This window comes from Excalfactoria chinensis, chromosome 2, assembly GCF_039878825.1.
Source record: "Excalfactoria chinensis isolate bCotChi1 chromosome 2, bCotChi1.hap2, whole genome shotgun sequence".
Lineage (NCBI taxonomy): Eukaryota > Metazoa > Chordata > Aves > Galliformes > Phasianidae > Excalfactoria > Excalfactoria chinensis.
Genome location: NC_092826.1, coordinates 107501006 through 107514166, shown reverse-complemented (window position 1 = coordinate 107514166; position 13161 = coordinate 107501006). Strand labels below are relative to the sequence as shown.

The 13161-nt window shown below is 39.6% G+C and overlaps 1 protein-coding gene across 1 annotated transcript in view; it reads left to right on the top strand.

Moving 5' to 3' along the window:
- Positions 1–13161, top strand: part of JAZF1 (JAZF zinc finger 1) — a 166775-nt gene that overhangs the window by 87472 nt on the left and 66142 nt on the right. Inside the window, exon 2 of the mRNA XM_072330115.1 lies at positions 78–150. Coding sequence (XP_072186216.1) covers positions 78–150 — 73 coding nt within the window. The remainder of the gene's footprint in view (positions 1–77; positions 151–13161) is intronic.

Here is a 13161-nt window from a genome sequence, read left to right as displayed (position 1 = left end):
CTCTGCTGTATACAGTTCCATACGTTTCAGCATAAAAGCAGAAAACACAATTCAATATATGTGTTTTTCCATTTCAGATACAGACCCACGTGTATTAGAGAAACAGGAACTTCAGCAGCCAACCTATGTTGCTCTAAGTTACATTAACAGGTAAGTATGGTTCTTTTTCAAGTATAATTGATCATGTTTTGCACAGTCTATGTGGATATTCATATGCCAAAAGGGGATTCCTACTTATTGTGCTTCGTTTTCTGTTATATGACACAGCAATAATGGCTGTTTTGTGAAGACAGTTGAATTAAAACTTAACTGAGTTGTTAATCACTCTAATATGGGGCTTAAGCAGCCCTTTTGCTGTACTGCTTAAATAGAGGATGAGGCTGCCAGACGTGTGTAATCTAAGACCTGAAAGAAATTAAGGAACTTAACATTTTTTTTAAGCATTCATCTAAATAACAGAAAATAGGCTCGACTTCTCATTTATCAATTGAGGGCAGAACTGAAACCTCCTGAGTGCTGCGCTGTGGAAGAGCTGCTGTGTCTTGGGCTGCATTACAGTGAAAAGCAGACTGAGAGATGGGGGTTTGTATAATATTTCCTGCAGAGAAAGGGTGTCAGCGAGGGGAAAAAAGAAGAGGTAGGAAAGTAACAAGTGATGTTCACTTGGTGAAGTGACTGAATTTTCTCCGCTGCATGAGGCTATTACATTTGCAAATAGCTGGTATTGGCATGATTTCCTAATTGGCCAGTGACTGCTGTTCTTCCTGGACACAGTCCTACTCTTTTAAAGCATATTTTGAAATTAACCATGACCCTTTTTAACACTTAACTTCTGTTGATCTCATCTAATGTATAAAACTTTTTTTTGCACTATGTAGGTTTGGTATGTTGTCATGTGTATTGGTTTGCTTCTCTTTTTCCATTATATACTTGGGCGTTTTCTCTTGTTGTTTCTGGGGTTATTTTACTTAATATGAGGGGGAGGAAAGTTTTATAAAAATTAGGGAAAAGCTGTTTTAAGCCCATAGGAAGTGCCACAGGACTCGATTGTCTGATTCAAAGCTATAAACTGCTTTTAAAAGTAGAGCAATCCTTTGTCTAGATTTCATGATCTTGGTTCCCGTTTTATTTGATTTCTGTGTGACTGAGACTGTTTTAGTTGCTGCCTATTTTACCCCAACTTTCTTGCCTTTTTGAGAAATAATTGTGCAGAACCAACTTGAGCACTTTCTAGAGCAAAACCCAATCTTTATTAACTCTTACTTAAACCAGCTGCTATTTAATTACACTTCTAACTGTGTTTTAATTTTCCTTCTAAAAGTGCTGATGTCTTTCATTGAGCCACCTGCTCTGGGCAGCTCAGGCTCTTGAGGGAGCAGCAATATCCATTACACTAATAGACATGCCTTTCTATTTCCCGCTACATGTGCCAGAGCTGTGTTCTGCTTTGTTGTCTAAGGCTATGAGCTCTGATTTTGTAGCCTAATACATGTCATAAACATGTTGCGTGCTGTTAGATATCAAACACCAGATACTGCTGCACTTTTTTTAAACCCATGCTTTTATGGCTTCCAAGTGGAGCTGAACTTAGCTTCGTTCCTGCTGTGACTTCCAGGCCTTAAAACCGTCTTCCTCTGCAGGTCTGTATATTCAACATGTTCTTTGTGGCCAATATGTTCCTGGGGAGCCTGGGAAAACAGAGACTCGTAATTCTCAGGGTTTGTCAAAATTATATACTAAAATGTATACTTCGGTATATATTGAGGTAGAAAAATACAAGAGAATGATGAAGTGGGTGTGCTTTATACTCTGCTCATTGCCCTGTTGCATAGTGGCCACTGTAAGCTAAAGCAAAACAACACATAAATCTGAGTTGTCTGGTTGGATAGCTGGGAGGATAAAGTATCAATAAAGCAGATAGAAGAGAAAGGGAGATAAAGGAATCTTGTTGACAATCTGAAACATACTCTTGCATCCATTTCCCGTCTACTCCCAGGTTATTTTCTCAGGCATGTTAATTTGTCAGTATTGTACATGCACTTAAATTCTGAAACGGCCTTCAGATTGCAGATGTCTGTAAGGCTCAGCCTCTTTCTGTGCTTAAAATTTACTGCCATTACAGCCTTCAGTAACTACACACAGATGCCATTTCCATAGTATGTGATCCTCATGTAGTCAGATAAACTTCTTTTCAAACCAGTGGACAAAGTATAAATTAGAGGCCATAATGGTTTATTATCTCTACATCAAATGCTTCAAATGGGCCCTGACTGGACTGCAGAAAGTCCTTTTCTCAGGTAGAGTTTAATATAGTGTTAATGCACTCCCCAGTATTAATCAGTGTTTTTTATTTGCTTTCTTCTTTCTTTCTTAAAAGTCAAAATTGGAGTAAAATACGCTGCTGCAAAACAGACAAAATTAATTTGATTCCAGTCTAAATACAGGAGTAGTTTGTCTGTCTGCAAGGAGTCCAGTGGTGCTACTGCATGAGTGGAACGTTGGCAGTGATCTGTCAGTAGCTGCATACAAGCAATTGGATCTACATCCTCCAGTAATTCTTAAAGATAATTCCTTTGCTTACAGGCACCTTCATATTCCTCACTGCATTGAACCATAGTGATTAGTGTCTATAATACTGCTTATTCTATTTCTCAGATTCAGTACTTATGGCTTTAATTATCATGGATGTGGATTTTGCTTGATCTTTTTGGGAATATCTTCACCTTTGTGTGCCTCTGAGTCTGTTGCCTTAGGACTTCAATGGAGATGGCTGTCAGGTTTGCTGTTCTGTGTGGAACGTGAAGCTCTGCCGTTGTAGCATCTGTCAAGGCCTTTAGGATTGTGGGCTTAGTGGAGAGGGAGTTCTCATTATTTGCATGTTTTAAAGTCTTTCAAAAGCCATCTGGACTCAGCACTTTCAGATGGTGAGGATTAGAAATGGGAGCAAAGCTAGACTGACTGGAGTAAAGCTCATTGTGCCTTCAAGACAGTAGGTGGGAAGTGCTAAAGTAGCTTGTAGTATTGGAAGCATGTGCTGTAAAAACATGCATTTAGTACAGTTTCCAATAAAAGTAATTTTCTTTTTTTTATGTCCTTTGGGACAGAAATTGCTTTAATTAAAAACTTATTATCATAGTCAGGAAAAAAAAAGGAAATAGGATATTCCTACAACTGAAAATAAACTGTGTTAATTATAATAGTGTTTCTACTGCACGTCACACTGAAGTTACCTTGAAAGCAAAGAAGTACCAAATGCTTCAACTTATTTTAATGCTAGGTTCTTTTTTAAAAGTAGATTTCAGTTGATGATTGAGAATATACAAGGAAGGCTATAACAAAATATTTTTCTAAGCGTCTGTTGTAAAAGCAGTTAGAGAATGCTGGGGTGAATATTCTGTGTTACCACTGTGCAGGCTGCTGAATGTCTGTAAATCTTATTCTTGTGTGCTAACGAAGCCTGTGATCAAAGCTGAATGTCATTCTTGGGTCAGCAGATTGCCCCAGCCAGTCCTGACATTTCTACTTCTCGCTCCCAATATTAACTAGTGAGATTTTGCCCTCTCCATTGCCATTTTAAATTCCTTTAGGTGCCAGGCCTCTCTTTTCCCTTTTGTCTTGCTGATCATTGACTTCTCTAGAACAGATTTCCCAACTTTGCTTCTTTTTTTAATACCACTTGAAGTAAAATTAAATGTTTCTTTGAACACTGTTGTGAAAGGAGTTAATTGCTTATGAAGACCTAACCTCTGCAAACTCCCACCATATTGTCTAGCTCACCAATTTTTGGTTCTACTGCTGTTCATTACAGGATTTAATGTTAATATGTAAGTTATTTTCAAAAGTGTTCAATCTTCAGGTAGCAACGTATTTGGCATACATATGTTACTAATGAAATAACAAGAAGAATCATGGAATATGCTATACTGGAAGGGTCTCCTACAGATCATCGTGTCCAACTCCTGGCTCCACACAGGACTACCCAAAAATCAGACCACGTGACTGAGAGCATTGTCCAGACTCTTCGTTGAGCTCCAGCAGCTCAAAGCATGACCGTTTCCTTAGGGATATTTGTCCAGTGCCCATCCACCCTCTGGTGAAGAACCTTTCCCTGATACCCAACCTGAATTTGGTTTGGAAGCATTGCTCTTTGACTCTGTCCATGTGGTTTCTTTGCAGAGTATTCAAGCCATGTGATACTGGCAACTTATTTCTTTATCAGTTACTTATGTTTTTCTACTAAGATACTGAGTCCAGTACTAGATAAAAATGTGAAGTCTTTCTCCTTTCTGTACAGGAGATTTACTCTTCCCATTCATATCCATCATATCCATTCATATCCATCTTCTGTCACTGAGGAGATCCGATGATGTGTGTTTAGTGAGTTTTGTCTGCCAGTGGGTTCTGTGTATCCCTTTGGTTTTAACTGTAAGCCTACTGTTCAGTAAACATACTGACTTAAGCTTGTATAATGTGTAGAAAACAAAGATTCAGTTTCCTCCTCTTTGATCCTTTGGAAGTGTTTCAATCATAAAGCTATTGACTGTCTTGAGATAGGACATATTTATCCTCTTGACATTTCTCTTCCTCATGATTTTGGTGTACCTTCAGTTGAATGTTGGAGCACAGTTTGGATTGAAGAAACTACTAAAATCATGAGGCTGGAGAGATGTAAGTTTGTTTCTCTTTGCTTACTATCTGAATGAAGGTTTTTTTCAGAGAGCGTGCGTAGAACAGAACCTTTCTGAAATAGTGAGCATCTTCCTCTAAAATGAATGTTCACTGCAGCATTCATCTGATAAACAAGAGATCGGACTCTAGCTCAGGCTGGAGATTTCGGCTTTGTAGGTGTATTACTGATAGCATGTTGCAGATTTATTAGGACATACTACAAAGAAATACACAGGATTTTTTAATTTATTTTTTTTAAATTCAGAGCAGTTAATTTGACTTTCTGAATGAAAAAGATATATAGAAATATATATAAATTTTAAAATGATCAAACTTAAAGGAAGCAAAGTGAGCTCTTTGTGGGTTCTTCCAACCTCTCGCATGAGCTGTCTCAACTCTCTCACATCGTGATTCAGAAGTAAAAGGATACAAACCAGAATCCTGCTGGAGATCATTTTTTCCACACAAGAAAGTTTGAGCTCATGAATCCAGAAATCTATAGCAGTACCACCTGTTTGGATTAGATACATCCTATCGCGCTTACTACCACCATTCTTTCCCCTTGCCTTGAAATTTCCCTTCTTCCTGTACTGCAGTGCTGTCTTCCTTGAATTAAATATCATATCTCTGTGAAAGTGCAGTGACTCCCACAAACTATTGATTCTCATCTCACTGAAGATGCATGCTGATGCTTCCAGTAGCTGCTGGCTTCAATGCATATGACAGAATACAGAAACAAAGGGATCAAAGTAACACATCAATTGCCAGATAATATTTTTCTGTGTGAGCTTATTTCTATGTTTGCAGTGACCAAATAGATCATGTGTTTTTATTCATGTAGCCATATCTTTATGCTCTGCTTTTTGACTTGTTCTGGAGATGGGACAAGACAAACCTCAGATGGTAATTCAAACAAGATGTGCAGAAATGAATTTCAGTTAGAGTGAGGGGAAGGCCTTTTGGTTTGGAAGGATTTATGCAATTGGCTTTATTTTCTCTTTTCTCTTTTTATCGACTTCAAGCTAAGCAAAACTGAAGATTTATATAATGTACAGCTCTTTTATTTCATGTCGGCTGTAAAGATCAAAAAGCAGATTGGCATTTTAAAGAAAGCCCTAATGCCATGCCCTGAAATAGAAATTATAAAATGAACTAAAACATGTAGGACACTGAAAGAATATGTTTTAGTTGTAGGGATGGTTTTTGGTTTTTAATTCACGGGCGATCAGCTTTTTTTCTGACATTGTTCATATGGAAAATTCATAGAAAAGAGATGCTCATCTCCTTACTTCTGGTACACGCTGAAGTCTCGAGTGAAATAAGTGTTAAGTCTCCGTTGTTCCTTGGGAGTGTGTGTTCACACACTTCTGTGTGCAGTTTAGTTACCAAACAGCAGAGCCATCAGTGTAAGTCCCCAAGGCTTTTAAGGGTCTTGCCTTTATCAGGATTTTCTTCATCTTTGGTCAATGTGGCATACCGAAATTGATGAAAAAAATTGCCTTTTCTTTCTGTCACTGGATTTCATCTTGGCAAATCCTGTTTCAATTTCCAGTTTTGGCTTTGGTTGAGTTGGGTTTTTTTGTTTGTTTGTTTTTTGGTTACTAGTGAAGTAGTTCTGCTCCTTTTTCCAGTTCTGCTGACGTAATATTTAAAAACTGATGATCTGTTTCATAGTAATAGATCTGTTATGAAAAGTTGTGCATAAGAGCAGCCTGCAGCAAGACTAAAAATGAGATTTTCAAATAAATTTAGTAGTTCAAACTGTAGCGCGTTGCTTGCTTTCCAGTACTAGTTTTTATCTGCTCTAGTCTATTGCATATTCTTCTAGTAATGAGTGGCCCGCTGGTTTGCAATGTATTGAATTGTAAGAGGCTACATTCTGGAATAATTCCTGAAATGCATACGGGCATTTCATCCCCCTTTTCTCACTTCTGTGTATAACACTTTTCAGTGGCAGCTTTTCACCTGGCATTCACAAGGTCTCCTCAGTACTGAGGGAAGGAGGGGGACAGTCGGCTTAAAGGCCATGTAACAAAATGGAGTTGCTGCACAGTGTCTTTTTGTCTCCATGTAGACATTCAGAAGCACAGCTGCAATTTGGGGGCTGCATTCAGAGGCTGCCCCAGCCCTCCTTTAGGGCCGCCTATAGCTTATTCTAGGGATTAAGCACACATGAGAGACTACACGCAGTGTTGGGAAACTTGGCTCACAAGGAAAGAATATTGATGTCATCTTCCGTTACATAAAATCTACTCCAAAGTGTTAGTTTGAGCATTAATTTTCCCAAAATATTTTTGCGGTTGAGTTGACCTCTCAATTTGGTTGTGAGCCAGAAGGAAAGTTTGTATATCCTGCAAGGATGCATTCATTATCCCACCACTTCCTCTGTAATACTCCAGTGTCCAAAGAAAGGGAGGCCAGGTGGAGGGCTTGATGGAGCTGGCTTCTTCCCTCATTTCCTAATGAGGGCAAGAGTACATTCATCAGGCTGACCAGGGAGTTTGCATGCTTCCACCAAACACTCTCAGAGATGGATCTCCAAGACCTGGGGCCAGAATGACAGACTGTATCAGTCACCTCACACCTTTAAGACGTAGCTGCAAACATCTTGTGCTCTGTGCTGAAGTCCCAGTTTGCCTTTTGTCATGGAGCTGCAAAACAAAACATGGGCTAAAACTGGAGTCAGAACCTATGGGCACCAAACCTGAGGGTTGAAATGGAGAGCAGTGAGAATATGTATTATGACAAGGAGCCAGTGAAGCTTGACTGCCTGGATTGTGAGCAGGTATTACATAGTGGAGAATTGTTTAATAGGATCAGAAGAAATGTATGAGAAAGATTCCTGTGTGATTGAATTTTGTTTGACTTTTCATTCAGCGTTGAAGCTGCTCTGACAAATAGGCAAAGTGCTATTAATGCTAAGAAGGAGGAAGCCCTGGTACATCATCTGTGAGAAGTCTTTTATGACCTGGTTGTTTTTGCAGTAGAAACATGCAAAACCGTAAGATTTTCCCTTCTTTTTTTACTTTTTTTTTTCTTTTTTTTTCTTTTTTTAAATTCTTTAATGAGTGCAGAACAGAGGATAGATTGCTTAGATCCTGACCTTCTTGAATTTTTCCAAAGCTCCTTGTTCTCACCTTGAAACTTCACGAGGTGAATAAAGTGAAGAATTTGCACAGAGAAGTAGATCAGAACAGAAATCCTTCCAAAGCAGTGCATCAAGTACCACTGCTGTCACTTATCTGGAGGTAAGCACTCACAGCCCTTGGTTCAGGTACAGAGCCGCTTGCAATGTACAGCTCTTGGAAGTATTTGAGTATACAAGTAGGCACTTGCGTACTTTTTGCTCAGCCTAACTCTAGAACCTGATTCAGTGTATTCTAACAATAGTTACTTTGTATGTTGGCATTGCCTATTGTCCAAGTGACATGTACTAGGTTGGGGTGGCATTATACTGTTCCACAAATTGTTTGCTTGATTCCCTGAGCAAACGCTATAGGAAGGAGGCTTTATTGCGTTAATTTGGCTCAGCTATAGGAGAGTCAGTCAAACTGATTTAATATTTTCTGTATCTTGGTTTCTCTGATGCCATTCGTTTGAGGACAGCAGATTTCATGTTCAAATTTCTCAGTGAATTGAGAAAGGTTTTCTTTCTTTACTGTTGTTGGAGTATTGGTGTATTAAGGATACAGGCAGAGACAGAAATAATTATGATTTCATCTGCTGGGAATTTTTTGGTTGTCTACCCCCTTTTTGTAGTGTGGATACAATACTCTTGACATCTGCTTACCCATAGTTGTGGTGGTGGTGCATTAGACAGTTTGTGGTGGCAGGTTCCCCTGCTGCTACAGGCAATGTAAGGTAATCAACAGAAACAAAGGACACAGCTTCCTCCCCCTGGGTTAACTTCCAATCTGAGATGCTCATAATAAAGGATTAAAAAAAGACAGACAACACCTCCCTCTCTTCGGAATGGTGGCTCTATGTATGCATGACCTCCCTTTCTTATCTCACTTGCTTACGTGCCATTTCTAGCTGATCATTATCTACCAGAACCATGTCAGCTGGGCAGTGCTGTTTAAAAGAGACAGTCATTACAGCGTTATACATCCTGGTGTTTCCCATTATTAATTTTTGTTATTCACTGCTTAATGCAGGAGGTTGGAAAAAAAAGGGTTGTGAAAGCATGTGGGTGGGTGAAATTAGGATGATGGAACTAAATGTATAATCAAAAGGTAGCAACTTCTATTTTTTTGAATTCTATATGTAGCATGACCTCGTTTATTCCTACTGCACCTGGGGTTCAATACATGTAACTGATCATTTGCTTTGTATGTTTTAAGGCCTCTGAGATGTTGCTGTGCGTTCATAACTAGTTTTGAAGTTGCTCATCTGTTTAGTTAGCTGTGCAGAGTTACACTAAGCTTGAAATTGCAGACAGTACAGCTACTCCATTGGTGTACATTCCTTACAGTCAATAATGATTTCCCTTTAGCTTTAGAGGCCAGTCCAATAAGAGCCACAGTCTGTAATGGTACATCGACTTCAGGTGTATCAGCCTCTAAATCCGTTATGGGAAATTTCCTCTTGCAGTTTCTGATTGACTTCTTTTACAAGCCACATCTGTGCAAGTGAGGAGTGACTTCAGTGATCTCAGCAGAATGTTGCTTATGAGAGGTTGGAGCTGACTGTCTTGTGACTTACCATGAAGCTTATTTTTCCTTTGACAACGGTTTTGTGCAGGAGTTTAACCATTCCTAAAACTGATTGTAACACATTTAGTTTTGAGTTCAGACTATTAAATTTACAATATTTTGCTTGCGTGATATGCAGCGTAAGAAAAAAATCTACATCCTCTCCCAAAAGTATAGTAAGTCTAGAGATTATTTATTTTAATTATTGTTTAAATATGGTTGAAGGGATGTAAGGAAACGTGGCCAGTAATACCAGCTCTGTAGGAAAAGACCTTATATGTTCAATGAGCTAGGCCACTGAGTGTATTTTGGCATTGTATCCTGTGATATATAAAAGATGTTCCATTTCCTCATTATTACTTTTCCTTCCCCAATGCCACCTCAGTGATGGCATCTGCATGAGGAAAATGCCGCTTCTGTAAACTGACCTGTTTCACATCCCGGATATTGGAAAAGCATGCTGATTTTTTATTCCAGCACGGTGATGAAAAGGTTCACAGTTTCTTTGCAAATGATTACAATGGGAGGAGAGAAAAAGAAATATGTCACAGAGGTGTTTCTTGACAATAGTTTCTTGGCAAAAATGGTAATAAAAGAGAAGTCCATTAGCAGGGAACAATTTTTGATTTGTAACAGCAATAATTGTATGCACACTGCTTGTCAATGCATGTTCTCACATATGGTATAAAACTAAAACATTGCTATCTGAAGAGCTCTTCGTTTTTGCTGATGTCCTCATTTTGTTTGAGACGTCGTTTATTGGGGCAGCATGTAGGGCACTGTGAGGCTTTCATGATGAAACCTGAAACTGGATGAAACAAACCTGAAGGTTGGATCAAGTTCACAGGAACATTCGCTGAGGTTTGTAAGTCTGGGTTGAATTTGCAGCCAATCTGTGCTCACTTACTGTGTGTCGATAGAGCCACGCGAAGTGTATTGGTTTCACATGCTTTCAGCCTTCAGTCATTTCACACCACTGGTGACTTCAGGAAGAACTGGACATCACTTGTTCCGAATCCAGTGAAAGCGAACTGAAACCTGTGAGAAGTAATTCTTAAAGTAAGTTGTGATTCATGGTTGGAGAGTCCTATCAGGTGGGAGGGAAGGAGGCAGAAAGTAAGAGGCTTCTTCATGCCCAGAAGTGCGCAGATGAAAGGCAGGTGTAGGCACCATCTCCAGCCATGCTGGAGAAAATCCCTCTTTGTCCTTCTTGGGCTGCTGTACAAAGTACTGCAGCAGTGTTGAACCACTTAACAGAGGGCAGGGAAAAGCTGATGACTGAAAGTGAAGCTTCCTCTTGTGGATACATATGTGGGACTTTCGGGGAAGGTCTCTTGTAGTCAGGAGAAAATTAGAGAGAAATTGGAGGAATAAGAGTGTTTGAGGGTAATAAAGGATTAAATAAATTGTGGTACATGGTGACTAAAACTAACAAAGGGATAATTCAAGGGAGGAGGGTACACAAAGTGTGTCCAGGAAGAGTACTTCAGTGTGATGGGTGGGGGCCAAGGTCTCATTTTGGTGGCTGGAGAGGGAGGCGCTGAGTTTGTCATCAGAGAGTTATTTCTGGGTCCTTAGGAGCAAATGTAAAAGGAAAGTTTCTATTTTGGGTTGTCTGCAATAAATATAATCTTCTGACTGATGGGCATCTCTTAAAAATTCCTGATTCTTCATCCTCAGCACATACATGCTGCTGTCAGTGTCCGCGTCTCTCTTGTAAGCTACTATGGGAGCAAATCGCATGATTGCATGTTTGAGTGTCTGGGACTTGGTATTTCTCTTCTGGGATTATGCTGCTAACAAATAGTTTCCTTTTTATTTCTCTGTCAACAGTGCGAAATCAGCTTAGGTAGCACTTGAAGCTGCTGAGTTTTTGGTTAATTTCCAGTATATGTGAACGTGTTTGGCAAAAGAAAATACAGTAAGAAGTCTGAAGTGATCTCACAAAAGATATGTCTTTATGAAGTCTGGTTTCAAGGAACCTACCATACTCGCTGCCAAAGTTGTGGAACCTACTTGCCATTTTTGAGCAAGCTTAAGAGTAGGATAGAGATCTTAAAGTTAGATGAATTATTCTCATCTTCATCTAATAATTTCTTGGCTGAGCAAGAAAGACCCTCAGGAATGCTGTGTGTGCTGGGGGAAAGGATTCAGCTGTTTTCTGGCAGAGCAGCCCTGAACCAGCCTTGGCATGCAAGCGTTTTAGGAAAGCAGATTTCCATTACTTTTAGTGGTCATAAGCAATTTGTGTTCTGTTCATATCATCTAATGCAAAACTCTGTATGGACTTGTGTTTGACACTCTAATGCTTCCTATGGTTCATCCTTAAGGAATTCTCTAAATACCTATGAGAAATTAAGTACTGTGCTATAACACAGCTTCAGCTCACTGGGAGCTGTAAAGAACAGTGTAAGACAGCAGCAGTTCTAGGGGGAACTTGATGTAAGAAGCATCACCCAGATTATCCAAGAAACTCGCCAAATTCAGTCTTCCGGTTACTTCTCTTTAGTACATTACCTGAAGGTACTGAGTGCTGCAGACAAATGTACATAAGGTTTGTGGAGTTAGGATTGGGTGTCCCATGGTAGCGGTGACGGGGAGCAGTATCTAAAAGGGCAAATGCACTTAGCCTGGAGCAGTGCGTATTTTGTCTGTAATCAAGAATTGGTGTTCACTTTTCAACAAATGGTTCATGTTAGCTGAAGTACAGCAGCCCTGTTTTCAGATGGCAGGCTCTGAAAACACGGCTCGATAATTATATGAACAATTACTTTGAGGTAGCAAGCCTGAAAATTGCACATACATGAAGAAGGTATACTGAGAAGGCTTCTTCATGAGAGCAGCAGTTCCCAGAAGGCATCATTTTCACGTACATGGCGCAGCTTTGTGGGGAATGAAACCAGAGCCCCTGAGAGGGAAATCAGCCAAAGCAGCTCAGAGTTGTGAGGCCTAGCCACCATTAGCCTTGGCATTCTGGCATCCTGAATGCATATTTGTGTTCTTTTCTCTCCTGGTCTCTTGTGAAAATGAAAATAACGCAACTCAGGATGTGCCTCTGTTGGGTATTTGTCTTTGAATTGCTTTAGAGCATTTCTAATTCTCAGTGCATCAAATCGGTAGGGACAGACCTGATGTCGTGCAATTGATTTGTTGAGATGCTGTGTGATTTAGGAAGCATCAGGTAGGTTAAGAGAAGGTGTCAGGATATTAAAGACTTGCTGCTGTGGGGTAAAGGATCTCACACCTGACAGCAGAAGAGAATGAAGGGGAACAGAGTAGGAATGCAAGGAAATCATATTTATTCTTCACATCTGTCCATGCAGTGCAACTTAGAGACCGAGAATCTGTATTTTAGAGCACATCTAGGTGAGATACAGGGGGAGGCATTTTGAATGGAATCTGTTCTGGTGTCCTGCTTTTGTTGAAGATGCTGTTTGGGTCACAGTTACTGAAGAAAGATTGCTGACAGTGGGCAAGTTAAGATGAATGTACACTTTCAGTTCTTCTGTGGGGATGAAAGGGGAAATGTTTAATATGCAGATTAGACGACTGGTATAATAATATTCACAGTAGCACATAAAACACCTGAAATGTATTTTTCATCAAGTATTTCCTCTGTTGACCTATCACAAGTTTCAAACTGCTCTTTCCTAGCATCATTATCAGACAGGTGGTGTTATCAATTGCATTTTTCTAGTTGGTGTCTGTTTCTGCAGCATATTGAGAATTACAGTTAATAAGCTAATCAAATACAAATATGTTAATTTAATCTCAGTGAAGCAGATGTTACTTTAAATTC